The 27,824-nt window shown below is 43.4% G+C and overlaps 3 protein-coding genes across 5 annotated transcripts; 1 reads left to right on the forward strand and 2 right to left on the reverse strand.

Annotated features, from left to right (window-relative positions):
• Positions 1–1,429: 1,429 nt before the first annotated feature.
• klhl36 (kelch-like family member 36) lies at positions 1,430–8,698 on the forward strand. 3 transcript variants are annotated; one of them, XR_007113553.1, is made up of 10 exons: positions 1,431–1,622; positions 2,099–2,240; positions 2,355–2,549; positions 2,895–3,017; positions 3,969–4,190; positions 4,271–4,576; positions 5,584–5,811; positions 5,905–6,062; positions 7,127–7,912; positions 8,319–8,698. XR_007113553.1 is itself a non-coding variant. In XM_047596724.1 (9 exons), the coding sequence occupies exons 2-9, from the start codon at positions 2,187–2,189 to the stop codon at positions 7,713–7,715; spliced, it is 1,875 nt and encodes a 624-aa protein (XP_047452680.1). In that variant the 5' UTR covers positions 1,430–1,622; positions 2,166–2,186; the 3' UTR covers positions 7,716–7,940. The 3 variants fall into 3 exon arrangements, 2 of the variants coding, with proteins under 2 accessions (XP_047452680.1, XP_047452679.1); XM_047596724.1 differs by lacking the exon at positions 8,319–8,698 and having other exon boundaries at positions 1,430–1,622; positions 2,166–2,240; positions 7,127–7,940; XM_047596723.1 differs by lacking the exon at positions 8,319–8,698 and having other exon boundaries at positions 7,127–7,940.
• Positions 8,545–15,890, reverse strand: zgc:56622 (uncharacterized protein LOC326033 homolog). The gene is made up of 10 exons (XM_047596736.1): positions 15,610–15,890; positions 14,776–14,952; positions 14,561–14,677; positions 14,118–14,195; positions 13,283–13,399; positions 12,044–12,156; positions 9,447–9,534; positions 9,279–9,362; positions 9,098–9,180; positions 8,545–8,794 (listed from the first exon to the last, which is right to left on the reverse strand). The coding sequence occupies exons 1-10, from the start codon at positions 15,697–15,699 to the stop codon at positions 8,761–8,763; spliced, it is 981 nt and encodes a 326-aa protein (XP_047452692.1). The 5' UTR covers positions 15,700–15,890; the 3' UTR covers positions 8,545–8,760.
• Positions 15,891–16,780: 890 nt separating this feature from the next.
• Positions 16,781–26,321, reverse strand: tat (tyrosine aminotransferase). Its single transcript, XM_047596730.1, has 12 exons — positions 26,170–26,321; positions 25,101–25,378; positions 24,906–25,010; positions 24,736–24,803; positions 23,349–23,507; positions 22,662–22,800; positions 22,514–22,566; positions 18,332–18,484; positions 18,114–18,242; positions 17,636–17,719; positions 17,424–17,522; positions 16,781–17,328 (listed from the first exon to the last, which is right to left on the reverse strand). Exons 1-12 carry the CDS (start codon positions 26,172–26,174, stop codon positions 17,188–17,190), a joined length of 1,413 nt encoding a protein of 470 aa, XP_047452686.1. The 5' UTR covers positions 26,175–26,321; the 3' UTR covers positions 16,781–17,187.
• Positions 26,322–27,824: the final 1,503 nt, after the last annotated feature.

Below are 27,824 nucleotides of genomic sequence, written 5' to 3' on the forward strand. Positions count from 1 at the left end.
ATTCAAACAATTATTTATTTAAGAAACTGTTATTTGATTATCAGAAAAGCTCAAATTATTATTTTTAAATCACTCAACCAATTGATAACATACAAACTGAACGTCACTTCTTTGAAAGTATTTTTATTAGTTTGTTATTTTTTTGTAAAGTTTGCATGCAGTCAGCTGAAGTGGAAGAAGCTACGAGTTTTTATTCCAGCTCTTTACACGTTTAAACATTATTTTTAATGTTTCTCTTCTCTTTTCCAGAACAAATTCTGCTTCTTATGTGGATCCCAGGAAGATTAGCGACCACAACTGTGGAAGCTAATGGGGATCTGAATAAAGAAATAAAGAAATTCTCTGCAGAAACAAGTTGACCTTTATTTGAGAGCGATTTAAGGTTTGTCATGTTGCTTGTTTTTACTTCTCAGTCTAAACTGGTTCTTGATTTTTCCTGTCTTGATATTTGCCCACTTCTAATTCTATCATTTATCATGTATTCATTTACAATCAGTTTGAACTATTAGAGACTTTTATTTTATATCATTTAAACAGTTTGTTGAGTGTAATTATTTACATTCGGTGAATCCCATTTGTTACGGACTCAAACTCGAGTGTTTATGGTTTTGTAAAAACGCTCCGTGACACTGCGAGTCTTGAACGTTCTTCCGAAATCGCTGGTTGTTATTGGTCCGTCACTGGATGACGACATCCGGCTGAAATGCGCTGGCTTCAAAATAAAATGCACATTACATTATTGGTGACTTTCTACATATAAAAAGGCCTCTAGAGGGGACTCGACTGGGAGTTAAAACAAACAAACTAAAAACACGACGTCCGTAAAATACTGAGCTCGAATCGTCTCCTATTTACTTTATTTACTTGCTTTTAAAAAACAGCTAAAAACAAATCAGCAGTTTTAAAGCCCAAAGAAATTTACTAGTAAATTTAATTGAAGGATAGTTTATCATTAGCCTATAGCATAACTGCCTAAAACATATTTGAATGTGTTCGGAAAACAAGAAAAAACACAATTTTTAGCAGCACATTGGTATTTCATTGATGTTGTAACAGTAATTTAAAAAAAATGGCCAACGACATGTAAACAATCTCCTAATTTACTTGTTCTTCTTTCTACTAAAACAAATGGAAATAAATCGTGATTTTTCGTTTTTGTGAGTTATTATTTTTATTGTGCAGCCTGTTTGAGATCACATTAGGCTGAATGTGAGCCCGGACTAAACAGAGTTTGACGCCCCCGACTCTGAAAGAAAGAAAATGTCTTTATCCTTTTCCATTTATTATTTAAAATAAAAATTTACAAAATTATTATTATTATTTTTGGCTTTTTTGTTGTCGTTTCGTACTTTATTTCATTAGTTTAAAAACATCTTAATTATTTGCAAATATAATAGCTACAATCATTTTATTTTGAAAACTGTACCCGGAAGTGTGTTTAGTTAACTTGTAGCCAAGCTAGCTGAGATGCTAATATGCTTCTGGCTCTTTTCCTGCGGTTTAATAAAATGTTTATTTAACGGAGACAAACATGTGACGGTTCAGGGCTCAAGTCAAGTCTGTTAAGAACTAGTTTAAAAACACCAGCTTCAGTTTTTACCTCTAAAAAAGGACAAATTCAGGTAAATAAAGCTTCATCACTCATATCTAAAACAGCCCTGTCTGTCTTTAACACTATTTATCATCAGTAATGTCATGAGTTGGAGAATAAAATGCACTTTATTGCATCAAGGTGCAGATATTTGGTCTATTTTGAGCGGAGCTGCGCTTTAATACAGATTGATCCTTTTATTTTAAGAAACTTTTAAGAATTATTTTTATGGTTGAGCCAGATCATTAGGAACACTAGTGAATGCATTTTAATGGAACAGTCCTGCTCCATCAGCTGTAAGGATCTGTAACACTTCCTGTCTGTTAGTGAGGACAAACAAAGACACATGATCCAGTTTAAACATGTAAACACTCAGTGGCCACTTCATTAGGTACACTAGTTATGGCTGCTCCAGATCTGGCCTCCTTCCCTCCTTCCCTCCTTCCTTCCTGGTTTTATTTTGTTATTAACCATTGAACTGACGCGTGTTCCTAATATTTTGGCCAGGGAGTGACATGATGAACCCTAACGTCCTGGAGTCCGACGTTAAAATCTAAGTCTGTGTGTCCTGTAGACGACGCCTGAGGGGGACGTCATGGACAAACCGAGGCAGGTGTGTCGTCCTCAGAGGATCATTGAATCGTCCAAGGTCAGTTTAACCTACGTCTTATAAAACCCTCGTCCTGCCGGGACCCGGAGTCGGACCCATCGTTGGGTCGAGTGTTTGACCTCTGACCTCACAGACGTGTCGTTGGTCCGGCAGGTTTTCCTCTGGGGGGACCAGGCCGCTGAGGTCCTGCAGGGCCTGAACCAGCAGCGTCTGGACGGACGGTTGTGCGACGTGGTGCTGGTGGCCGAGGACCAGCGGACCCCCGCCCACCGGGCCCTGCTGGCCGGGTCCAGCCCGTACTTCCACGCCATGTTCACCCTGGGCATGAGGGAGGAGCACCAGCAGGAGGCGAGTCCGCCTCAGGAGCGTCATCATAGGACATTAGGACGCTAATAAACCAGTTGTGCTCAGAGTCCATGCAGAGGGGGACCTCGTAGACCACATTAGACCCCGATCAGACCTGACAGTGTTTCCTGGATCTTCTCTGATTGGCTCAATGAAAACCACATGACCACAAACCTCACTGAGAGGAACCAGGAACCACGTCACCACATGTGGTTCCTGGTTCCTATAGAAGGTTAAATGTTTCCATTAGCTTCACCATTAGCATCAACCTCATCATTAGCCTTTCATTAAGTCTCCATTAGCCTCACCTTTAGCATTGCCGTTAGCATGTGCTAATAATCTGCGCAGGTGGAGCTGGTCGGAGTTTCTTTCATTGGACTCAAGGCTGTGCTGGACTTCCTGTACAGCGGAGAGATGCCACTGGACGGAGGAAACATCTACGACGTCCTGGAGGCAGCTCACCTGCTCCAGGTAAGAAGGAAGGAAGGAGGGAAGGAGGGAGGAAAGGAAGGAGTGGAGGTATAAAGTGTGCTGGTGCTGTCCAGGTGTGGTGGTTCTTCTATGATAAGACGCTAAATGAAACCAATGCATTCTTCTTCTTCTTCTCATTGTTATTGTTGTTGTTGTTATTATTATTGTTGTTGTCGTCGTCGTTATTGTTATTATTATTATTATTATTGTTGATGATATTGATGTTATTGTTATCGTTATTGTTGTTATTGTCGTTGTTGATGTTGTTGATATTATTGTTGTTGTCGTCGTCGTTGTTGTTGTTGATATTGTTGTTGTTGTTGATGTTGTTATTGTTGTTGTTAACGTTATTGTTGTTGTTGATATTGTTATTGTTGTTATTAACTTTATTGTTGTTGTTGTTGTAGGTGTTATAAACGTTATTGTTGATGTTGTTGTCGTTGTTGTTATTATTATTGTTGTTGATATTATTATTGTCCTGTTGTTGATATTGTTGTTGTTGTTGTTGTTGTAGGTGTTATAAACGTTATTATTATTGTTGTTGTTGATATTGTTGTTGTTGTTAACATTATTATTGTTATTGTTGTTATTAACGTTATTGTTATTGTTGTTGTTGTTGTTGTTATTAACATTGTTGTTGTTGTAGGTGTTATAAATGTTATTGTTGTTGTTGTTGTTGTTGTTGATTGTTTACAGTTGTTGTTGTTTTTAGGTTGTTTTAACGTTATTATGTTGTTTTGTTGATTGTTTGTTGTTATTATTGTTGATATTGTTGTTGTTGTTGTAGGTGTTATAAACGTTATTGTTGTTGTCGTTATTGTTATTGTTGTTGTTATCGTTGTTGTTGTTGTCGTTATTGTTGTTGATGTTGTTGTTGTTGTTGTTAACGTTGTTATTGTTGTTGTTATTAACATCATTATTGTTGTTGTTGTTTTGTTGTTGTCGTTGTAGGTGTGGCGGGTGGTGGATTTCTGCTGCCAGTACCTGGAGGAGGAGGTGAACGAGGAGACGTACCTGCACCTTCAGGACGTGGCTCAGCTCTACAGTCTGGAGCGACTGGACGCCTTCATCGACTCCTTCATCCTCAACCACTTCATCAGCCTCTCGCTCACGGCCGAGTTCATACGACACATCACTCACAGGAAGATGGACTCGTACCTGGGGAGTGGACAGGTGAGACACGGGGGGGAGGGAGGGAGGGAGGGAGGGAGTCACTGTATCTTACCTGAGGTCCTCCTCTCCACCTCCTCCAGGTGCAGCACGATGGGGAGCAGAGCCTCCTCCAGGCCGCCCTCCAGTGGCTCAGCCGGACGCCCGACCGGACCCCCCACGCCCTCCAGCTCCTGTCCCACATCCGCTTCCCCCTGATGGGGGTGGAGGAGCTGGAGGCCCGGGCCCTGCCGGCGGTCCGGGCCCTGCTCCCTGAGGAGGAGGCCTGCAGGGCCCTGGTGGAGGAGGCGCTGGGGTACCACGCCCAGCTCAGCGCACAGCCCCTCCTCCAGACGGGACGCACCCAGCTCAGGGGGGGGGTGGAGCAGCTGCTCCTCATAGGAGGGGAGGTACGTCTCCATCACACACATAAGGGACGAAGGAGAGGGAGGAGGAGGAGGAGGGAGGAGGGAGGAGGGATTAACTGATGTGTCCAGGACTTAAAGCTGAATATTAACGTGACGTGTGATCTCCTCCTCTTCCTCTTCCTCGTCCTCCTCGTCCTCTTCCTCCTCCTTCTCTTCTTCCTCCTCCTTCTCTTCCTCCTCCTTCTCTTCTTCCTCCTCTTCCTCTTCCTCTTCTTCCTCCTCCTCCTCCTCCTCTTCCTCTTCTTCCTCCTCTTCCTCTTCTTCCTCTTCCTCCTCCTCTTCCTCCTCCTCCTCTTCCTCCTCCTCCTCCTCTTCTTCCTCCTCCTCCTCCTCTTCCTTCTTCTCTTCCTGCTCTTCCTCCTCCTCCTTCTCCTACGCCTCCTCCTCTTCCTCTTCTCCTCCTTCTCTTCCTCCTCCTCCTCCTCTTCCTCTTCTTCCTCCTCCTCTTCCTGCTCTTCCTCCTCCTCCTCTTCCTCCTCCTCTTCCTTTTCCACTTCCTCCTCGTCCTCCTCCTCCTCTTCCTCCTCCTCCTCCTCTTCCTCCTCCTCCTCTTCCTCCTCCTCCTCCTCTTCCTCTTCTTCCTCCTCCTCCTCCTCTTCCTTCTTCTCATCCTGCTCTTCCTCCTCCTCCTTCTCCTACGCCTCCTCCTCTTCCTCTTCTCCTCCTTCTCTTCCTGCTCCTCCTCGTCGTCGTCGTCGTCCTCCTCCTCCACCTCTGCCTCCTTCTCTTCCTGCTCCTCCTCCTCCTTTCTTCTCCTCCTCTTCCTCTTCTTCCTCCTCCTCCTCCTCGTCCTCCTCCTCCTCTTCTTCCTCCTCCTCCTCTTCATCCTCTTCCTCCTCCTCCTCCTCCTCTTCCTTTTCCTCGCCCTCCTCTTCCTCCTCCTCCTCCTCCTCCTCTTCCTCTTCCTCCTCCTCCTCCTCTTCCTCATCCTCCTCCTCTTCCTCCTCTTCCTCTTCATCCTCTTCCTCCTCCTCCTCTGACCCGTGGAGGTGTTTGAGCGCGGGGAGGAGCTCAGTGCGAACGTCTGCCGTCTGGACGGGGAGACCGGGAGGTGGGAGGTGGAGGCGGAGCTCCCGGCCCAGAGGAGCCACCACTGCCTGGCCGTCCTGGGGGGGTTCGTGTTCACGGCCGGGGGGAGTTCGTCCCGAGACAACGGAGGAGACTCGGCCTGTAACCTGCTGTACAGATACGACCCCCGACACAACCACTGGACCAGGGTGAATAAAACCAGCCCCCCCCCCAGAATGATTCTGTTCTTCTGTCTGAGTTAAATGTTTGGGGGCGACTGAGGAGCTGTGATGTGTTTGCAGGGCGCCTCCATGAACCAGAGGAGGGTGGACTTCTATCTGGGGGCGGTGGGCGACCGTCTGATCGCTGTGGGGGGGAGGAACGACACCGGAGCCCTGTCCTCGGTGGAGGTCTATCGTCCCGCTGAGGACAGGTGGACGTACGCGGCAGAACTGCCCCGGTACGAAGGACGAGACTCATGGGACAAGAACAGATCACTGAGGGAAACTAACTCTGCTTCTGTTAAAGGATTTACTCAGTTTTTATTTTAGACTCTGAAACCAAACAAATCAAACTCCTCCTTCTTCTTCTTCTTCACCTTCTCCATTGTTGTTGTTGTAGCTATGACGTAGCCGACGTTATTAAAACAGATGAAGAAGAAGGCAGCTCTGTGAACGTCTGTGGTATTTAAACGTTTGGTTTTAGACTCTAAAATAAAATAAAAAGTGTTTTGAAGCTCTGGGGACCTGGTTTTAGTTCCTCCTCCTCTTCCTCCTCCTCCTCCTCCTCCTCCTCCTCTTCCTCCTCCTCTTCTTCCTCCTCCTCCTCCTCTTCCTCCTCCTCCTCCTCTTCCTCCTCCTCCTCCTCTCCTCCTCCTCCTCTTACTCCTCCTCCTCCTCCTCCTCCTCCTCCTCCTCCTCCTCTTCTTCCTCCTCCTCCTCCTCTTCCTCCTTCTCTTCCTGCTCCTCCTCCTCTTCCTCTTCCTCCTTCTCCTCCTCCTCTTCCTCCTCCTCTTCCTCCTCCTGCTCCTCCTCCTCCTCCTCCTCTTCTTCCTCCTCCTCCTCTTCCTCCTCCTCTCTCTCTCCTCCTCCTCCTCCTTCCTCTCCTCTCCTCCTCCTCTTCCTCCTCCTCCTCCTCCTCTCCTCCTCCTCCTCTCCTCTCCTCCTCCTCCTCTTCCTCCTCCTCCTCTTCCTCCTCCTCCTCCTCTTCCTCCTTCCTCCTCCTCTCCTCCTCCTCCTCCTCCTCCTCCTCCTCTTCTTCCTCTTCTTCCCCTCTCTCCCCCTTCCTTCCTCTCTCTTCTTCTCTCCTCCTCCTCCTCTCTTCTTCCTCTTCCTCTTCTTCCTCCTCTTCTTCCTCCTCCTCTTCTTCCTCTTCCTCCTCCTCCTCCTCTTCCTTCCTCCTCCTCTTCCTCCTCCTCCTTCCTCTTCCTCTTCTTCCTCCTCCTCCTCCTCCTCTTCCTCCTTCTCCTCCTCCTCCTCTTCCTTTTAGTTCATGACGTCCTTACTGTTAGTATTTCCTCCCCAGGTTTACTTACGGTCACGCTGGGACCATCCACCGCGGCGTCGTCTACATCTCCGGGGGCCACGACTACCAGATCGGGCCGTACCGCCGGGACGTGCTGAGCTACGACCCGTCGGCAGAGGGCGACGCGTGGACGCCGCGCCCGCCCATGTCCCTGGCCCGGGGCTGGCACTGCATGGCGTCGCTCGGCCACCTCATCTACGCCGTGGGGGGCAGCGACGACCACGAGGACACCACCGAGCGCTTCGACATCCTGCAGGTGGAGTCCTGCGACCCTCGCTCCGGACACTGGACGCGGGTGGCGCCGCTGCTGCTGCCCAACAGCGAGGCGGGGCTGGCGGTCTGGTCGGGCAGGATCTACGTGCTGGGGGGGTACAGCTGGGAGTGCATGGCGTTCTCCAGAGCCACGCAGGTCTACGACCCCGGCAAGGACTCCTGGACCAAAGGGCCCGACCTGCCCAGACGCATCGCAGGGGCCTCGGCCTGCGTCTGCACCGTGAAGCCCTCCACGCCAGCTACGCCCATTAGAGGGAGAGAAGAAGAAGGAGGAGGAGGAGGAGGGTGGAGGGCTGAAAGAAGACACCTCATGTAACAACTCTCAGAACAAACAAACAAACTAGAAAACTCCTGAAACAATCTGCTTTGAGGAAGGAGAAGAGTAACATGGATGGAAAACTTGAATAAAAAGAGGAGAATACTCGGCTAAAAATAAGAAAAACATTTAACACATTCTGTCTCCTTTGAGGATGTTGGGATCTCACTGTCCTGTTTTTGCACAGTCATGCTCAGGTAATAAAATAAACAGGTTTAGAATTTGTTACATATTCGTGACTTTATTGTAATTTACAGTAAAATAATCCCGGTGTCCACATATGAGGACTTTTTTTTTTTCTTCAAAAACTACTTCCTGTCCAAAGATGATGCTTAGTTTTAATACTAATCACAAGAACCTTGGAGGGATTTCAAACAAAAACTCAGAAGGTTAAAGGAGGAACTTTGGCGTCTTTGTGGCCGTAGAAGAAGAAGGAAGATTTATGTGTGAGAATTAGTTCTGCTGAAATATTCTAATGTTACAGAAATGTTTTGGGTCAAATTAAAGACTGAGAGACGTCTGCGCACTAGTTAATTATCAACATGTTAAGTTGCCTTGAAACCTCAATAATGAGCAGTGTCTTTATTTCCTTTATCACCACAGACCTTTATCTCTCTGCAGCCCTGTTACTCTGAGGACGGACGGAAGCCTAAAGGGCTCAGTTCCAACCTGAGAGACTCAGAAGTTGCACAAACTGCTGCAGTTGAGTAATTTACCTCCGAACACTTCCTTCATTTCCACGTTGCACAAGGACGAACGCCTGCAGATGAAGAAGCTGAAACATCTTAGTTTTTGTCTGTTGTGTCGTCTGTTAAAGACCAGAAACGTCGACTTAAATTATGTTTTTTATTTGGACAAACACCAAAGCGCAGACTTTCATTTCATTTGTTTCACATTCGTTCTGTATATTAATAAAAGGTTGTTTCACTGGTTTAACTGTACATTTGTTAAGTTCCGCTTTTCAATTAAAAAAAATGAAAACATTTCACAGCTTGGTGGTTGGTGGTAAACGGCGTCGACGTTTCCGTAGCAACGTCCTCTGTCCTCATGGGAACGGGTAGTACGGGTGAGACTTGATCCTGCAACACAGAACAGACTGAAACTAAAATCTGAGACATGAGACACAACTACAGTCATGTGACGAGATGATATTTGATTATTGAACAGCGTTAGCTAAAGCTAGCAGGCTGCTAAAGCTAGCAGGCTGCTACAGGCCCGAGTACTTTACTAGTTACTGCTTTTACCTACATGCAGCTGTTGTCTTCTGACTAAAAATCAATGTCATTAGTTGCACTTTGACTAAATCTAATAATTAAAAGTGGACTGAGACTAAATGAGAAATGTGCGTTAGCTGTTAGCTGCTAACGCTGGCTGAGACGTACTCGTCGAGGATACAGGCCTTCCAGCCTCGGTTCAGTCCTCTCAGCGCTGCCATGTCGTCCTCAGTCAGACTGAAGTCAAAGATCTGCAGGTGGAACAGAGACGGTGATAATTTAGAAACTTTAAAACGTGACAAGTTCCTGGAACCTGGTTCCTTCCAACGAGCTCTCGCGTTTTTTTTACCTTCGTATTTTCCAGGATGTGATGAGGTTTGTCACTTTTGGGGATGACGGCGATGCCCTGCTGCACGTGGTACCTCAGCAACACCTGGAGAGAAACAACATCAGCCGTTACTAAGGAAGAGAAACACGCAGAGCGAACGCACACAGACGCACACCGACACACACCGACCTGAGCAGGGCTGTGTTTGTGCTTTTTGGCTATTTCTGCAACAACCGGGTCCTGAAGGAGTTTGTGTGGATCAGTTTCTCCTCTGAACCTACAAACACCAGAGACGTTTCATTCACATAAACACAAACCGACAAAAGACCGACTGAAAATACACACAAAAACATCTGCACGGAGACACAAAACAACCAGAACGACCCACAAAGGAACAAACCGGCCATGAAGAGACAGAAAAAACCCTAAATACTGGAGACAAAATGACAAAAAGACACAACTCAACCAGCAAGAAGCACAAACAGACAACAAAGTAAATGGAAACAAAGGTGAAATGAACAAATCAACTACAAAAAGACACAAAACAACCAACAAGTGATGCAAACTGACCTCAAACCAACATAAAACTGTCACAAAACACAAACAGAAAACACGCAAAACATCTGCAAAGAGACACAAAGATACAAATCAACCAACAGGAGCTGTAAACTGAACACGACACAAAACAACCAGAAACACAACCACAGAGACGTAAACAAACCACAAATGGACACAACAAAGTTAAATCATCTGCATAGATACACAAAAAGACCACAACAAGATGCAAAACCACCGCTGTGTAACTAAAAGCTAAATGACGCAAAACGTTTTGCAAAAAGACCAAACATGGACACATGTTCAGAGAAGACAGGAAGACACGACAACCACGGGATGAAGCAAAGAGACAAAAGATGACACACACAAAAAAATGAGTACAAGTGACGATAAAGCAACAAAAAACACAGCACACTGATTGACCACAAAGACACACAAAAGAGACGCAAAGAAGCCACAACAAGAACAGAAGCGACTGAAAAGACTGAAGAGACATTAAAAGACGACAACATGATGCAAAAAAGACAAAAACACTACACAATACGACCACAAAATGACACCAATGGCCTAAAGGTGTCACAACGATCATAAAACAGCCGAAAACACAACACAAAGACCCAAAGAAGCCACAGGAAGGAACTGACAACGTCTGAAAAGACACTAAAAGACGACAACATGACGCAAACAACACCACTGTTGTGTTATTCAAAAGAAATTCTTACACATCACAGACAAAACATTACACACTTTATGAACAGACATGAAGACACTACAACCACAGCGTGATGCAAACAGATGAGAGGTGTCACAAACATCTTCAAACGCACACAGAAAGAAGCAAAACGACCAGAAACTCAACACAAAGACACAAAATGACCAAAAAAAAAGAAGCAAACGACTGCAGAGACACGAAACGACAAATCACAGGGAGACAGCGCAGCTAAGACACACAAAAGGACCCGAACGGATTCAAACTGTCTGCAAAGAGACACAAAACAAACAAATGACCAAAAAGACCCAAACAAGCTACAACTGAGAGACACAAAAAAGACACAACAACATGCAAAACGACCAGAAAGAAGCTAAACACAAACATCTGCAAAGAGACACAAAACGACCAGAGAGAGAAAGAAAACAGGCTGCAGAGATGCAGCTAAACCAGAGTCAGCTGTGTCAGTCTGGGTCTGGGTCTGGGTCTAGATCTAGGTCTGGGTCATAGTCAGGGTCTGAGTCTTGGTCTAGGTTAGGGTCAGGGTCTGGGTCTGGGTCTTGGTCAGGGTCGGGGTCATAGTCAAGGTGTGGGTCTTGGTCAGGGTCTGGGTCTTGGTCTTGGTCTGGGTCATAGTCAGGGTCTGGGTCTTGGTCTGGGTCATAGTCAGGGTCTTGGTCTGGGTCATAGTCTGGGTCTGGGTCAGGGTCTGGGTCATAGTCAGGGTCTGAGTCTTGGTCTAGGTTAGGGTCAGGGTCTGGGTCTGGGTCTGGGTCTGGGTCTTGGTCTTGGTCTGGGTCATAGTCTGGGTCTGGGTCAGGGTCAGGGTCTGGGTCATAGTCAGGGTCTGAGTCTTGGTCTAGGTTAGGGTCAGGGTCTGGTTCAGGGTCAGGGTCGGGGTCATAGCCTGGATCTGGGTCTGGGTCTGGGTCTGGGTCAGGGTCATAGTCTGGGTCTGGGTCTGGGTCAGAGTCTAGATCTAGGTCTGGGTCATAGTCAGGGTCTGAGTCAGGGTCTGAGTCTGGGTCTGGGTCTGGGTCTGGGTCTGGGTCTGTGTCAGTCTGGGTCTGGGTCAGGGTCCTGGTCTGGGTCTGGGTCTGGGTCAGGGTCAGGGTCTGGGTCTGGGTCTGGGTCATAGTCTGGGTCTGGGTCTGGTTCAGGGTCTGGGTCTGAGTCAGGGTCCTGGTCTGGTTCAGGGTCTAGGTCTAGGTCTGGGTCTAGGTTAGGGTCAGGGTCTTGGTCTGGGTCTGGGTCTGGATCTGGGTCCTGGTCTGGTTCAGGGTCTAGGTCTGGGTTTAGGTTAGGGTCAGGGTCCTGGTCTGGGTCTGGGTCTAGGTTAGGGTCTGGGTAAAGATCTGGGTCTAGGTTTGGGTCTGGGTCTGGGTCTGGGTCAGGGTCCTGGTCTGGGTCTGGGTCTGGGTCTAGGTTAGTGTCTGGGTCTGGGTCTAGGTTTGGGTCTGGGTCTGGGTCAGGGTCTGGGTCCTGGTCTTGGTCGGGGTCCTGGTATGGGTCGGGGTCTTACAGTTCCTGGGGTCTCTCCGGGGAGCCGAAGGGGCTGTAGGCCGTCAGGACCACGTTCTTGGATTTGCAGTAGTCGATGAGGTCCTTCTGAACCATGTAGGGGTGAAGCTCCACCTGCAGGAAAACACAACGTGTCACGTGTTCAGTCGGTTCTTCTTCGTGTACTTTAAGGACTCGTGTGAGAACATGTTGATGTTCGGAGTCTTTTTTCTTTGTGAGTCTGTAAATATTCTTTTGAGAACTAGAACCGAGTAGTAGTGGTGAACTGTACCCACGTTATCTGTAAAAAAATAAAATATTAAAATATGCAACGAAGGGAAAAATACGACTATCAAGGGAAAGCATAAAATCTGACATAATACTCAAATACTACCAGTACAGACTCAGGAGTAAACTCCCACAATGCTACATGAAAGATTAACACAAAACATGTTTAAATTTCCTTTTGGGACGATATGTTCAACTTAAACTGACGAAATATAACGTCATAGAAAGCTCCCAACGCAACAGCTAGAGTTAGCTCGCTAACGTGAACGCGCTAGTTAGCTAGCTAACATTAGGTTAACTAACCTTAGTTAGGCTCTAATATTACTAATACTAACCAACAGTAACCACGACCCGCTGAAGGCTCTGATCCTGCTGTGTTTTCTGTTGTAGTGTCTAGTTTCCTCTCTAGTTTCTGACACACGCTTTAACATTCAGCTCGTAGCAGCTTAACGGACCTTGTTTACATAGTAACGGTTGCTAGGACGTCTGATTGGACAGGGACGGTTTGGGGCGGAGTTTAGCTAAAGGTCAAAGGTCAAGCAGCGTCAGGGAAGAACGAGGAGAAGAAGAAGGCAAGAAAGTGGAGTTAGGCAAAATGATTGATTAATTATTATTAACATTATTATGTATTCATTAATTAATCAGGTATCAATTCATATTAATTTATTAATTATTATTAATTAGGAAGTCAGGTTTATTAAATGTCTTTTTGTTTCTTCTGTTCTACTTAAGCTTTAGTTAGTGGTTTTGGAAATAACATAGTTGGTTTTTATTGGTTGTTTTGGCCCAAGTTCACACGGAAGCACCTTGTTTATAGATTTGTAAAAATCTCACTGGTTCTGAGTTGGTTGTGAGGGTTTAAATAAACGGTTGACTTTGTTTTCTGCACCACATTCCCGGCCTTTCTTTTTATGTTTTTACGTTAGGAACCCTGAAACACGCGCGTAACCTTCATCTTTTTCCTCAGACGCACCTGATTGACGGCGGGAGGAACCTTGCACAGAGCCAGAAGCCTCTCCAGCTGCAGGATGCTGAAGTTGGACACGCCGATGCTCTTCACCTTCCCCGAGGCCTGCAGAGCCTCCATCCCCTGAAGAACACAACACGAGGATGAGCTGAGATCAGTGACGAGAAACCTCCAGTTTGTTTCTATTCATGCTCCAATTAAAATATATATGTCAAAGTCAAATGTGCAAGCAACACACGTACAGGACTGAAATCAGCTTCAGAGGCCTACGGTGCAGCAACTCAACAAAACATCTAAACACTGAGATCTAAAAATATTTAAAATATATTCTGTATACACTAAATTATACTAAAAAGAAAAACATGACATGGCAGAGGACAAATATACATAAATACCTGAGTGTAGTGGTGAGAAAAGGATGGAATGAAAATATAATATAGAGAATAAATATTGATGTCACTGATGAAATATTCTTTTACTAATAAATAATGAATTAAATACAAATAAACTAAACAATAACGTGCAAAACTAACTGAATCTGAATGAAATCATTCATTTCAGTTTTACAGGATTTGATGCAAATATACAATTAAAATATTTTCTGTCACTTTTATTTCAACTAACTGAGTTTTAATTAAGAACTTTATGTGTATTTTATTTTGTTATTTATAGATTTCTGTGACGTTATTATGAAGAACTTTGTAATGTTACAGATTATTAGTATTAGTATTATGAGCTTTTTAAGACATATTTATGCCACTTAAAAAACATTAAATAGGGTTTAATTAATAATATTTTTCGGGTAACTTCACTAACTGTTGATGAATGAAATGACTCTTACCCTCCAAACATCCACGTAGTCTATGTCAGTGGTTAAAATCTTCCCGTCCTTCCTTGGAAAAAGCTCGTCACCGGTTTTCTGCAGAAAAAGGAACAAATAATTCATGGACAGTCGTACCCATCAGAGGTTGTTGCTAATGTTATGGCCACATATTACCAGCAGAATATTACGTCTTAAGTATGAATTTATTTTTTTTTATCTTGTGCACTTGAATATTTTGCAAAATCTTTTCATTTCTGTTCGTTTCCATAGATCCTCACCCTCATCCAGACTTATTATAACAGAGTCTCAGGAAAAACAAGACATTTTTACACAAAACTGTATAAAATCTTCGAAATCTTCACTGAATTTATTCTTCCACATTTCCAGGAGCTCGTAGAAACCAGAACAGAATTCATATTAAAGTGGAGTAAATTTAATTCCATCAGATGTAACTCTCTTACCATCAGGCCGACGGGGAAATGCACCAGGTAAAGGTCCAGGTAGTCCAGCTGGAGGTCACTCAGGGACTTGTTGAGGCATTCAGGGATGTCCTCTGGGGCGTGATGGGTGCACCACAGCTGTGAAGAAAAGGTACAGGACAGCAGCTTAAAGCTAAGGGCCGAACTACGACCTCCTCCTGCTCCTCCTGCTCCTCCTGCTCCTCCTGAGCTCCCACCTTGCTCACGATGAACATGTCCTCACGCCGGATGATGCCCTGCTTCATCTTGGAGCACAGAGCTTTGCCGATGTCCACCTCGTTCTTGTAGGAGTACGCTGTGTCTATGTGGCGGTAACCAGCAGCGATGGCCGTCTCCACCGCGCCCTGGATCATATTCCGAGGCAAATGAGACGACTGCAAGAAGAAAAAGAAGAAGAAGAAGAAGAGCAGAGTATGAGTTACAACCTGTTCTGACCCAAGTTTCTACTGAGATCATCTCCTTTGTCTGCAGAGTCTGTGAAGATGGAGTAGTTTGGTTTAAATGTTTGGGCATCGTCATGTTTGGAGATGAACCAACACTGCATTCCAGCATCAGAACCTCATCCCTCCATGAAACATGGGGGCGCTAATGTCCTGGTTTGGGCCTGTTCTGCTGCATCTGCTCATCATTGATGGACCAATGAACTGTGAATTCTACCAGTGAACTCTGAAAGAAAATGTCAGGACATGAGTCCATGAGCTGAATGTGAAGAGGAACTGGGTCATGGAGGAAGACAAGGAAGGAAGGAAGGAAGGAAGGAAGGAAGGAGGGAAAGAACGAACTGAGGAACGAAGGAAAGAAGATGAAACAACACACAGACGAACATTCAAGCATCATCGTAGAAAAACACTTCAACTCTTGCAGGTAAAAGTTTAGATCGGATCCTCACTCAGGTTTTATTTGTTGATTATCTGGATAATAATGTGCAGATCAGAGTTCGTGTTCAGCTCCACCTCACTCCACTAAACACCTCTTCACATTAAACCAACGCTAGAATAAAGAGTGAAACAATAAATATCTGAATGAGTTACCTTCCATGTGCCCAGACCCAGAGCAGGCATCCGTCTGCCGTCATTCAGCTCCAGAGTCCGGGGCACCTGTGTTTCCTCCTCAGAGTACATGTTAACCAACACAAGAAGAAGAAGAAGAAGACGAAGCTGAGCTCAAAGTGACACTGTCACAGCCTTCCTCTTCCTCTTTATATCCTCTCAGAGCTGCTGCTGCTGAGTCAACGTCCTTCCTTTTTCTCTGCTGATTGTTTAACTTCATCTGTTCCTGCTTCACCACTGTCCTCCTTTCACTCTGCACGTTATCGCTGCACAAGTTAATTATTGGACAAACTGCTTCGTCGCCATGAAGTATTTATGTGTAAATACTCTAACTGAGGAGGAGGAGGAGGAGGAGGAGGGGTAAGTTGCAAAGGTCACTCTTGTCATAGTGGCAGCTCGACACACACAAACAGAGACCAGGTCACAGCAGGAGAAGAATCAGCTGTAATGACCTCAGTCCGACAGGAGGTGGAGACCATGTTTTATTCTTCACATCCAGTCGGAACGTCTCAGCACCATCGTCCTCAACCATCGTCTAGTTATTTTATTCTATTCTAGTCATATTCTCCTGTTACTTTTCTTTTCTTTTGAGTGTTTCTATATTTTATTCTATATTTTTATCCTGCATTTTAATTTCTTTCTATTTTTAATATTTTTTATATATTTTTTATTTTATATTTTTATATATATTTTACCTATTTTATATTTTATTTATTTTTATTTTTAAATTGATATTTTTTAAACTTTTTTAAAAAATTATTTTAATATTATTTTAACTCTTCCTAAAGTTAAAGTGTGCATTAGTCTTGCTTTTATTTTTTTATTTATATTTCTGATCAAATGTAAACGAGTACCTGTGAATTTGTTAAATGTTTCATGTCACATCAAACTAGAAAACTAAATAAGAATAAATAAACAAGTGCATTGACCCTTCACTACCAGGACATGGAAGACAAAAGTGTCTCTTTATGAGGACAACAGGTCTAAATGAAGCAGAATAAGCTGCAACAAACCTAAAACCTAACGTCCCCGTATGAGGACGTTGGGTCTCGTGTTGTTAGAAGCTCATATTTTCCTCTTCATCTGCGTCGGTTCTACTTTTTATTTGTTTTCTCCAGGGCGCTGAAGCTATAAAATGATGGTTGGACACCAGTCAGGTCAACATGGTTTATTTAGATAATAACAACAACAAAAAGAGAGAATAAAATAAAAAGGCCGTGCTCCTGCTCCTGTTAGTGAAGCAGAAGATTCATGATAGTGTTTCACGTTCAGACGGTGACTCCCTTCAGATTTAGATCAGGAAGTTGTCGACTAGAGAAGAAAGCGGCGGCTAAATTCTATGAGTGTGATACTTCACTTGCATTATATAAATATACAACAAAAAAAAGAAAAAAGAAAGCAGTAAGGTTAATATAAGTTGCCCGGTATAAAATATAAATATTAAGTTTGCCCATTTCATACAGTTTACATCAAAAATTACATTCAGATCCGTTGCTAACCAGCCGTGTGTTGTGACTATTATAAGGTGATGGACTGAAGGTTTCCCAGGATTCGTCTTCATCACTGGTCCAGATCGTTGCTGTCGCAGCTACGGGGCCGATAGTAGCGCTGGCAGAACTCCCTGATCCGAGCACAGGCCTCCACCATCATCTCCTCCGGCACCGTCACCACGATGCGGAAGTAGTTGGGATACTCGAACGCCTGGGAGAGAGAAACGGGTTTGACCTGAACTTTAGGACAACGAGGATCAGCGGAGAATAAATAAATCTTTAATAAATAAAGGTGAGATGTGTTACCGTGGCGGGCAGACAGAAGACAGACTGCTCCGTCACCAGCCGCTCAGTGAAGTCCACGTCGTTCTTAAAGTCTGGGAAGTGATCCATGTCGATGCCGACCTGAACACAAACACAGCTTTAGACTCCAAGGAGCCACCGAGATAAACCTCGAGAAAAGATCAAGAGACATCAACACTGTGTAGAAAAACAGACACACAACATCTAATACTGACCATGAGGTACATGGCTCCTGAAGGCATCACAGGGTTGAGGCCGGGGACCGTGGAGAGTTCACCGAAACAGATCTCTGAGTTTGACTGAGGAAGAAAAAAAGATCAAACCAGTCAGAGATAGAAAAATAAAAAAACAGAAAGATGAATGGATGGATGGATGGATGGATGGATGGATGGATGGATGGATGGATGGATGGACGGATGAATGGATGGATGGATGGATGAATGAATGAATGAATGAATGAATGGATGGATGGATTGATGGATTGATGGATGATGGATGGATGGATGGATGGATGAATGAATGAATGAATGGATGGATGGATGGATGGATGGATGGATGAATGAATGAATGGATGGATGGACAGATGGATGAATGGATGGATGGATGGATGGATGGATGGATGGATGGATGGATGGATGGATGGATGAATGAATGAATGAATGGATGGATGGATGGATGATTTAAATGTGTCACCTTGAGGAAGCTGATGGTGTTGCTGTAGAAGTGGGGGCGCGTGTTGTTGAGGATGCTCTCCAAAGCTCCCTGGACGATGCTGCAGGCTCCAAGGATACGTTGAGTCAGTTTGACGAGACCCTGACGAATCTGCAGCAAAGACACCAGCTGTTACTGGACGGAGTGGACGGATGGACGGACGAGGACGAAGTTAAATAGACTCTGAGAAGCTTTGGTACCTCTGATCCGAACACGTTGTTCCTGTCGTGGACGAGGATCCAGCCCAGCCTCCAGCCGGGAACCAGCCAGCGTTTAGCCAAACCACCGCAGGAAAGGATGGGAACGTCGCTGCTGAGGGAAGCCATGGAGGGACAGTCACAGCCCGGGAAAACCTGAGGAGCAACAACACCAGGGTGAGATGGACAATACTTCAGCATGGATGGTCAAGGTAGATTAGATTAGATCCTATAGGAAACAGAGTCACATCCAAACAGAGACATTCTACGACTAAAAGCTGCTGAAAAGGGTTGAACAGGTAATAAAGTCACATAAATACCTAAAATTTCAACTATTATGGAATAAATTAATCTTTTAAATAATAAGTTTAATTAAACTGTGCAGGAATAAAGCAGATTACAGTAAGAACTGAGCTAAATGAGCACATAGCTACTGGATCGGATCTGACTTTACTAGAACATGATGTAGAAAGGATGAAGTAATTATAGGTTGATTCACTTAATTAAATATTCACAGTTAAATGTTAGTAACAAGAGCATCAACATTAATAATTAGCAAAGCACAACATTATAAAAAGATTTCATGGAAAAAAGTTAAAAAAAATAGAAAGTGCATTGGTCACATTGCACATAAAAAATAAACACTCTTAAAAGTAAAGTGAAAATAAAATAAAGTACAAGTATTATCTAATAAAAATAATTCTAGTATTATCTTGTATTATTAGATTTTGTGATGTATAATGACAAAAAGTCTATTCTATTCTATTCTATTCTATTCTAATAAAAAGTATAAGTAAGTAAAAGAGTGTTCGTAAGATCTTTATTACTTATTATTTTTTAATCATTTATAACACAAATATCATGGCTCTAGAATAACCTTTCAATTTTATTTTTTATTATTTATTTATTGTTGTTTTCCTACTTTCAACTTTGAAACCAAAGCAATAAAACAAAAGTAGCATTTGACTTTTATGATGTTAGATCCTGTTAAAAATAAATTAAAAAAGGTTTTAAACTTGAACAGAAAAATGTTGCCACTTGTTTTTGATGAAAACAATTATGTAACATTTCGTGTTGCATTTGAATCCAGACGGAAAAACAGTTGAGTGTTACATCAAACCACAGAAAGCTGCTTCTCATTAGAGCCGTACAGTAAGTGTAACGGGGGGCGAGACACATCCTCGCATCCTATTGGCCAGGCCAGGAAATTGTGACGTGACAGCAAATTAAAGAAAAAAGTGCAAACGTAACCTAAAGCTTTCTTTTCCCTCCTGCTTCAGAGCTGCAACTATAACTAAAACTTCACGCTTCCAGACGCACACAGACAGACAGTCGACCCCTCATACATTCCTTGTAATTTATTGCTGGGGGGGCTACAGAAAGGAAAACTGAGGCACAGTTCCCATGCATATGATGGATGGGGGCGCACCCCCTTAAACTCTCCAGTCATAAAAGAAAAGGCCTCAGACTGACTCTTGGGTTTCTGCTGCACCAAAACCAGAAATTTGCGTTAACTGCAAACACATGCTGACCAAAAAGTGCAGAGTCACTGTGGTCTGTTTATGTTCAGTCTCAAATAGTCGATTGGCGGCGAGAGGGTGGGTGAATGAAGGGGCGGGGGCAGAGTGAGGGTGATGTGGATGAACCCAGTAACACCAATTTTAAAATTTTCCATTGGCAAAAGAAAAGAAGTTGTTTTTCTTTGTGCAGCTCGTGAGACAACAGAGACAAAGTTTAATTTCTGGCCTCTTTTCTTTTTTATCGTTGCAGCTGAGACTCAGACCTTGAGATAAATAAACGCACCAGACGTATGTTTGTGTCATTTTTACGTGACACAAGGCTGAGGTTTAAAATCACGTCTAAAGCGAAACATCAGAGGTGTCACTCTATGCAGACGACACTCACGATGAACTGTCCATTGGGACGAAGATTAAAATGTTTCATCAGTTTGAAGCTAATTTCTGGTACTTATTACAAAAACAGAATAAGTAATTTACAGTTCTCAGAGTAGAAATATTTACCCCAGGTGCTAGCTACGTTATTCATTTTCATGAATAACCCGTAAATCCATGAACCATTAATTAACTCACCACGTATTTGGGCACCGTCATATTTGAACAAAGCCTTGATATAAATCTATGGCTGTCACCTCAATCTGTTTTATTTCCCCTTTCAACATCTCAGCTAATCAGGAAGCTATCTGCTCAGTTAATAACTCAGTCAACTGTAAATTAAAATTTTAAGACATTAAATAACAATTAATTAATCACATGATCGAGGTTCTTGTCGAGGAAACATCTATAACAGATCTGAAGCTCAACCTGGCATTATTTAAGACCCTTTTGTTTCTGCATTGGTTTTTTCTTCTTCTACTTTAAGAATTTTTGTGAACTTTTACGCTACAGTCCTCAAAGTACAAATATTTGATGTCAATTTTCTCAACATTGTATTTAAACATCCAAAAAACGATTTGAAACTACAACTGCATGAAAATCAACATTAGGAGGATTTTGATTAGAATGAAATTCACAGATGTATCTCATGAACTGGTAAGTGACAGAATTTACAGTGGGAACCTTGAACTCTACATATCTGAATGTGCTGAATTATTGGAGCAGGAAGTCACATCAGGTCTTTGACCTATTTCTAACTCGCGCCACTTTGACCTCCATCCGTCCATCTGTGCTCTCGGTTTAAGACGCCTTCGATCTCTCTGGTATTTCACGGTTCTCTCTGCACTAAACCGAGACGACAAAGATAAAGACGTACATGATGAACAGTTCCTTGAACTGAGAATGACGTTTGACTCTTGGTGTATTTGTCAATGGGAAAACTACTGCACTGGACAATTCAACCTTATCTCTGCTTTTTTATTGAGCTGACAAACATCAGGCCGACTGCCAGGGAGGTCATAGGTGTCTGTATGTCTGCACTCATGTTTGCATGACCTTCAGCTAAAGTTTGGCCAATGGAGACTTTTAAAGGCTGATGCTGATGTCAGCTCTTTGGACTGAATGTGCCGACTGTGTTTTCTGAAACTCAACGTTGTAATCTGCACATCTTTATGATTAACCCTTAAATGCATCAGCCATTACATAACTCATCTCCAGGGACCTGGCGGGACGTCTGGATTTATGTCATTTATATCATCTACGCGCAAAAAGGTTAAGGGTTCATGCTTAACCCTGAAATCCATGAACCATTACATAATTTACCACTAGAAACCACAAAGGATGTTTGGTATTGGAACATCTACTACGATTGTCGATAGATTAAAATATTTAAACTGCGATTAATGAGTTAATACGCGATAATGAAAAATTATATGCCTTTTTAAGATGTGTGTATCTGGAAGGTATATTTTCTTAAGCTTTTATTTATCTTTTCTACACCTCATCTGCTCAGCCCATAAATCAGTTTACATCAATAATAAGCATCTTGCAGGAAGAACTTTTCATTAAAAAAACCTGATTCTGCTTCATTCTTAACCCTTAAATTCAGGAGAAGATATAAAGTTATCAACTAGCGATTTTGCAGCAAGTCTGAATTCACTCATAGTCATATCTGAACATCTACAAAGTCTTGATCTCAAACTGGGGCTGTTATTAGGTTAAAATAAATTTATGTGCCTCGCTTTTTTATTTCTTTTTTCTTTTTTCTTTTTTAATCAGGATGGGATATTTTTGAACGTTTATTCTTCTTATCAACTTCTCAAAATGAATGTTGAGAGAAGCATCTAGATTGATTTGAAGATGAATTTATAGTCTCTCTTTCTCCGTATCTACTGGCTTTCTTCTTCTTCTTCTTCTTCTTTTGGGGTTTATGACACTACAGGGCATATTACTGCTCTCTGATTTCTGCCATCGTGTCAGGGTTTTTCTTGTGCATTAAAAAGCTAATGACGTAAAATGACAGCTAACTGACAGCTCTTGCTAAAACACTACCACCCTGACCCCCATCCTCTGCTTGCCCTTGATGACCTCCCTGGCGCCCACTCATCCACCACATAGCCCCTAATCCCCCCTCTGTTAATGTGGGGTGGCCTCGCCAGCACCCAGAGCCAGAGCAAATACCACCAAATGAAACACAACCTCCGGTGAAAAATGTGCCTCGCTGGTGTTACATGGAGCCAAGTCGACCTGCCACCCAACCTGCACCGAGACGTGACTCGTTTGTTGTACTCACCATGTCGCTGTAGATTTCATCGGCCAAAATGGGAACGCAGTGTTTGGAGGCCACTGTGGGAAATAAGTGTCATGTTATTGTCCACTGACTAGAAGCTCTGGTAAAGTGAAGGTTAGCGTTAACGTTAGCGTTAGGGAGTGCCGCCAACCTTTCAGGATCTTCTGCAGATGCTCCTTGGTGAAGACGGAGCCACACGGGTTGGACGGGTTGGTGACGATGAGGCAGGACGTCCTCTCGTCTATCAGACTCTCCATGTGCTGCAGGTCGACCTCCCACGACTTCTCAGGCTGAGAACCAAACGTTCAACGTCAGGATGATAAAACACCAGAGTCCCGAAAACGTTCGGGGACATGTTAGTGTAAATATATATTTAACAGAGCTACAGAAGCTTTGGTGTGATCTCCTGCCATCTTTAACCTAAAGTCTCTTCTTTTAACTGTACTGCTGCCATTTAACAACGGGTGAAGTGCTTCAAAAATATGATATGATCGATGCAAGTTTTTATTTTTTAACCTCAGCTGCAAATCAACTACAAAAAAGAAGCTCATAAAACGAATTATAAAATGGTTAAAAAGCAAATTAAGTGCATGTTTGTCTTGCTATGTCTTAGATTTGAACAACTACCGTCCAAACTCAAGCAGCTTGAACGGTGTTTCTGCAGAAATGCAATATAAATATACATATACGTATATTAATTATTACTTATTTTAGGTATTTCTGAGTTTCATTGAGGTTTTGCACAAATTTAAAATCTTCTACATCTCTTTCAGGCATGTTTTTCTGATGAAACTGTCCCACCACCACTTCAAAGAGCCGACCCCGACTTTCATCCTACCAGCAGGTTGTAGAGTTTGACCTCGATGCCCATGGAAACAGCCAGAGTCTTATATAAGGAGAAGCCCGGGCATGGGACCAGGATGTTGTCCCCTGGGTTGCACAGGACACTGATAGCCAGGTCAATGGCCTGACTGCAGCCGCTGGTCAAAATCACATCCTGGGAGGGAAGGAGGGAGGTTTGAGCTTTAATTATAACAACACAAAATCACAGTCAATGTGAATACACATTTTATCCTAAAATATAATTAAATGACAGCAGGGCGACAGTGAGAGGAAGCTCTTTGCAGAAGGATGTGAGGTGAAGCTACAACAGTGTCTTCCCTCTGTCGAACATTACTGTAAACTCACTGAGTCATGAAAAGTTGCAGCAGAACTATGTGGAGAGTCTTAGCTCCGTTCACATCGACAGTAAATTAACTTCCAGCGCAGATTTGAAGCTGAACTCGACCATAGAAGGACCAGTCTGTTTATGCAGGATTTCTGCTTGTTCTTCTGGGACTTTTGGCGATATCACTGTCCTCACAGAACAAATATTTACGAAACAAAGTTGATGCTATTTGCTGGTTTTGTGGTTTGTAATGTCCTAATTTCTTCTTTTAACATGATGAGATGGAGACACAGAGGAAGAGGAACAGACGGAGGAACCTTCAGGGCGTCTTTAATTTGCTCATCGTTAGATTTGAATCTTGAATCTCGTAATAGATTCAAATTGCGATTAATCCCATTACTTCCATAGTTAACTTGTGCTTTGAGGAAAACTTATTTGCCTTTTAAATAAATATCAGCTGAAATGTTCTTCTCATAAGCTCATAACTGGCTTCACACAGAAGCATCTGTCAGGACTTTTTATCTATTTTCTTCTGTTTGTTTCTTCTCGTTTTCTTCTTCTGATTCTTTTTGGATTTCTGGGAGTTTTACTGCCCCCTGCAGGGTAAAATTATTTACTGTGACTGCACTTCAGGTTCTGCTTTCTTTCCACAGAGTTGCTGCCGACTGGAAAGTCTTAAACAAAAAAATGAAGGTTTGACAGACACAGTTTAACTGTTTTTATGTGTCCACGTACAAACTTGTATTATTTTATTGCTCGTACCCTAATTTAAATGTGGATCTTTAATGAGATGAATGTGGAGCTAGAACAGATTTGAACTTATCTTATCTTGAAGCTGAAGGTGTGATGGATTTATTTACGAACCGTGCATCTATCGGACCACGACCTCTTTGCTTTTGTTAATTAATTATTTCCTGCGAATAGTTTTTACAACGTTGCTTCTCTGTCTGCAAACAGAAAATCTGATGTTTGCAGGAGCAGAATGAGTTCTCCAGAACAACTTTCCTCCGTGAGTTATTTCCATGTAGGGCTAGTGATGTGTTTGAGGAGGAAGTACCTCAGCCTCCAGCGGAGCCTCGGGGCAGCTGTAGAAGTTGGCCACGGCCTGTCGACTCTTCAGGTAACCTGCAGGTGACCCCAGAGTTAATACTAGATGCTGCACAGAACCTGGAACTCATCCTTCTGAACTGAAGTGCTGAAGTTAATCATCGTGTTAGCGTGACTCACCGACAGAAGGAGCGTAGCCGTTGTATTTCTGTGAGTCGATGGCGTCTCTCATGGCCTGGAGGACGCCTTCGTCCGTGGGCAGGTTTCCAAACACGGTGGGGTCCCCTGAGGAGCAGAGGAGTCGGTAAACAGCCGGTAAACAGCCGGAGAAGCAGCTTAGAGCACATGTTTCTGATCAAGTCTCGACATCCTCACCTATGGAGAGGGCGATCATGGGTTTCTCCGGGTTCGGGGTGAGCTTCATCCCGTCCACGATGGCCCGGATGGGGTTGAGCGTGTTGTTGGCCATCTCCGAGGCCTTCACCTCCCACCGCTGCCTGCGACTCTTTGTCTTGGTCGGATACATGAAGCTGCCTTTCACGCTGACGTGGTGGACTCCGTTCCCGTGCACCACCTTCCCGTTGACCCCGGTCCCGTTCAGGACGCCGTTCCCGTTCATCTTCACCAAATAAGACTTGTTGTCCATCCTGGAGCTGCAGAGAGACGAGAAGGACGGAGCATTTCTACGTTAACTCCTCTGAATTCATGCAGCTATTAAATTAAATACTGAGCTCTGCTTTAAACATCTAACAGGCATCAGAATTAATAGACTAAGACTTTATTCAACCACAGAGGAAATGACTTGGTCACAGGAGCTGGTTAGCACATGAAAAAAACAAGTAAAAGAAAAATAGGTGAAGATTAAAAATAATAGTAATAAAACAGCTTAACAAATAATAATATAAAAGATAATAAGTTAATTAAAATAAATAAATACAATAAAATACAATAATTAAAATAAAAAAGGGTATAATTAAGGGTTAGGAAGGTTAGGTTGAAGGAAAACTACAGGAGAAAAAAAGATTCTAAGATTTGTGGATTTTCGTCCACACATCACAACATTCTACATTTTCAGATTAATTTAAGGCAAACTTTAAAAAAACAAAAACTAAAAAAATCACCCGATTATTTTATCACTAAAAAGAATATTCGATACCGCAGAAAAAAAACAAAAAAAAACAAAACGCGTTTAATTCGTGAAATCGTCGTTAACGTAAATATTCCTTGAGTGAATGAAACCTGCAGATTCCTCCAGAACAACACGACCGTGAAGAATCAGCGTTTCTGCAGAGAACTTCTTACAGTTGTGCATCATCAATAAAAGTGAGGTGCGGATTTACAACCGTGCAAAGTCACTGAAATGTGCATTAAAATGCAATGAAGCTTCCAATTAATATATTCGCTTATTTTCTGGTGATTAATTAAATTTCAAATATTTACCTACCTCATTAAATATTCAGCACAGAGTCAGCAGTAGCGCGGGTTAATCACTCTTTGAGAAAATTATCAGTAGAGGCTGGAGGATTTATTAAACCGGGTTTATAAGGAGAATCCCGAAAATGGGTGTTGAGCCCGGCCCAGACTTCCATTGGTGGAGGATGAGGGCTGTGCCATTACACCCCTCTTACATCACTAACCAGAACCATACCGCCTCAGGCCGTTAGCGGCACCGAGCAGGCGGCGGACACGGGTGGACGTGGAGGTGGAGGTGGGAGGTGGGAGGGTGGGGGCTGTAGTTGAGGCCGGGGGGGCAGATGCAAGGCGTGCGTCATAGGCGCTGCAGGGATGAAACCGACAAATATTTGACTTCACGACGAGATGATGCTTCTTTAAAAACACTTTATAGAAGTTGTGTAAAATGTCTGGGAATAATTTAAGGTGGAATGGAGGAAAGAATCTGTTGTTATGTAACGACCCTGTAGCCTCATTTACTCCCCACACGGTCCCTCTCATCACATTTACACAGATAAAAACAGCCGCCTCCTTTAATAAACACAGGATCTGCATCCTTCAGTGTTTTTCTACTTTTCTGCATAAAAAATGACTGAAAACATCAGAAAGTTTTCACTGGGAGAAACAAAGAGAAACACGTGGGACAGAAATATTAGAGCAGGAAAGTGAGACAATATCACATATCAGAGACGTCCTCCTGTCTGTGTTGGTTCATCTCCAAACATTTAAACCAAACTATTTTACTCTGGTCTCATCTGTCCATTAAACATTGTCTCTGTCTTCTGTCATGAACACAGATGGAAACACTTCTGAAGAGATGGGCTCTAATCTGACCATGAAACTAACGTCTAATCCTGGAGCTCTGATATGTGAGATCATTTTTGTGCAGAAAATTTTAAAGAGCACGTAGAAGTTGAAGCAGCTTTTATCAGGCCTTTATCTGGACGCTCTGTGGCTGTGGAGCTCAGTGACATGACCCATAGATGTTGTGTGTTGTGTGACGCAGCAAAACTCCTGCAGGAGTGAAAAATAACATGTGAGAGCAGGAAAAAAAGGAAAACGAAGGAGGGCTCGGCTTTAGTCCACATGCAGCGGTGGTTCAAGGTAAAGACCTTTTTTTGGCTGCAGGGGCGTCTGGAGTCTCAGCTGGTCACATGGAAACCTCAGGCTTGATCCAGGAAGTCAATAAAGTCAGGAAGAAATGTCTAATTGTCTGAGTCATTAACATTTCAGATGTTTGCAAAGAGAGGAAACACGATGTAAAGCGTGTTCTCTGGTCCGTCACAGACAAACATGTTATCAGAACCATATTCACAGAACAGGAGATGCAGGGAGCAGGAGTTTGAGGCAGTGGACGGGGCAGGTTCTGTGTGCAAAGCAAAGCAGGTGGTAAAGTCTGCAAAAAAAAAAAAAAAAAAAGCTGCAGGACACGCTCAGTTTGAATTTACCTTAGTCTTAAGGTCTTAAGGTCTTAGTCAGATAAGTCGAACTCTGATATTTAATCGCCGTTAAACGTGTTAATTAATGCTCATTAGAAGTGACCACTAGTTAAAACACAACCAGCTCGGGGTCTAAAGGAATTAAAACTGTGGCATTAATGAAAGGTTTGTAGCTGTCTCAGCGTGGGCCTGCTCCATAAAGCACTGA

This window comes from Mugil cephalus, chromosome 10 (assembly GCF_022458985.1).
Source record: "Mugil cephalus isolate CIBA_MC_2020 chromosome 10, CIBA_Mcephalus_1.1, whole genome shotgun sequence".
NCBI lineage: Eukaryota > Metazoa > Chordata > Actinopteri > Mugiliformes > Mugilidae > Mugil > Mugil cephalus.

Excerpts from the sequence above, each read along its gene's own strand:
- klhl36 (XM_047596724.1), top strand. The coding sequence starts at position 2,187 with ATGGACAAACCGAGGCAGGTGTGTCGTCCTCAGAGGATCATTGAATCG. Across the intron at positions 4,191-4,270 it reads CGTACCTGGGGAGTGGACAG|GTGCAGCACGATGGGGAGCA; the intron begins GTGAGACACGGG and ends CACCTCCTCCAG. Across the intron at positions 5,812-5,904 it reads GACACAACCACTGGACCAGG|GGCGCCTCCATGAACCAGAG; the intron begins GTGAATAAAACC and ends ATGTGTTTGCAG.
- zgc:56622 (XM_047596736.1), bottom strand. The coding sequence starts at position 15,699 with ATGTACTCTGAGGAGGAAACACAGGTGCCCCGGACTCTGGAGCTGAAT. Across the intron at positions 14,953-15,609 it reads TGGGTCTGGGCACATGGAAG|TCGTCTCATTTGCCTCGGAA; the intron begins GTAACTCATTCA and ends TTCTTCTTGCAG. Across the intron at positions 9,535-12,043 it reads CCGGAGAGACCCCAGGAACT|GTTCAGAGGAGAAACTGATC; the intron begins GTAAGACCCCGA and ends TGGTGTTTGTAG.
- tat (XM_047596730.1), bottom strand. Across the intron at positions 25,011-25,100 it reads CATGATCGCCCTCTCCATAG|GGGACCCCACCGTGTTTGGA; the intron begins GTGAGGATGTCG and ends TCTGCTCCTCAG. Across the intron at positions 24,804-24,905 it reads CGGCTACGCTCCTTCTGTCG|GTTACCTGAAGAGTCGACAG; the intron begins GTGAGTCACGCT and ends GGTCACCTGCAG.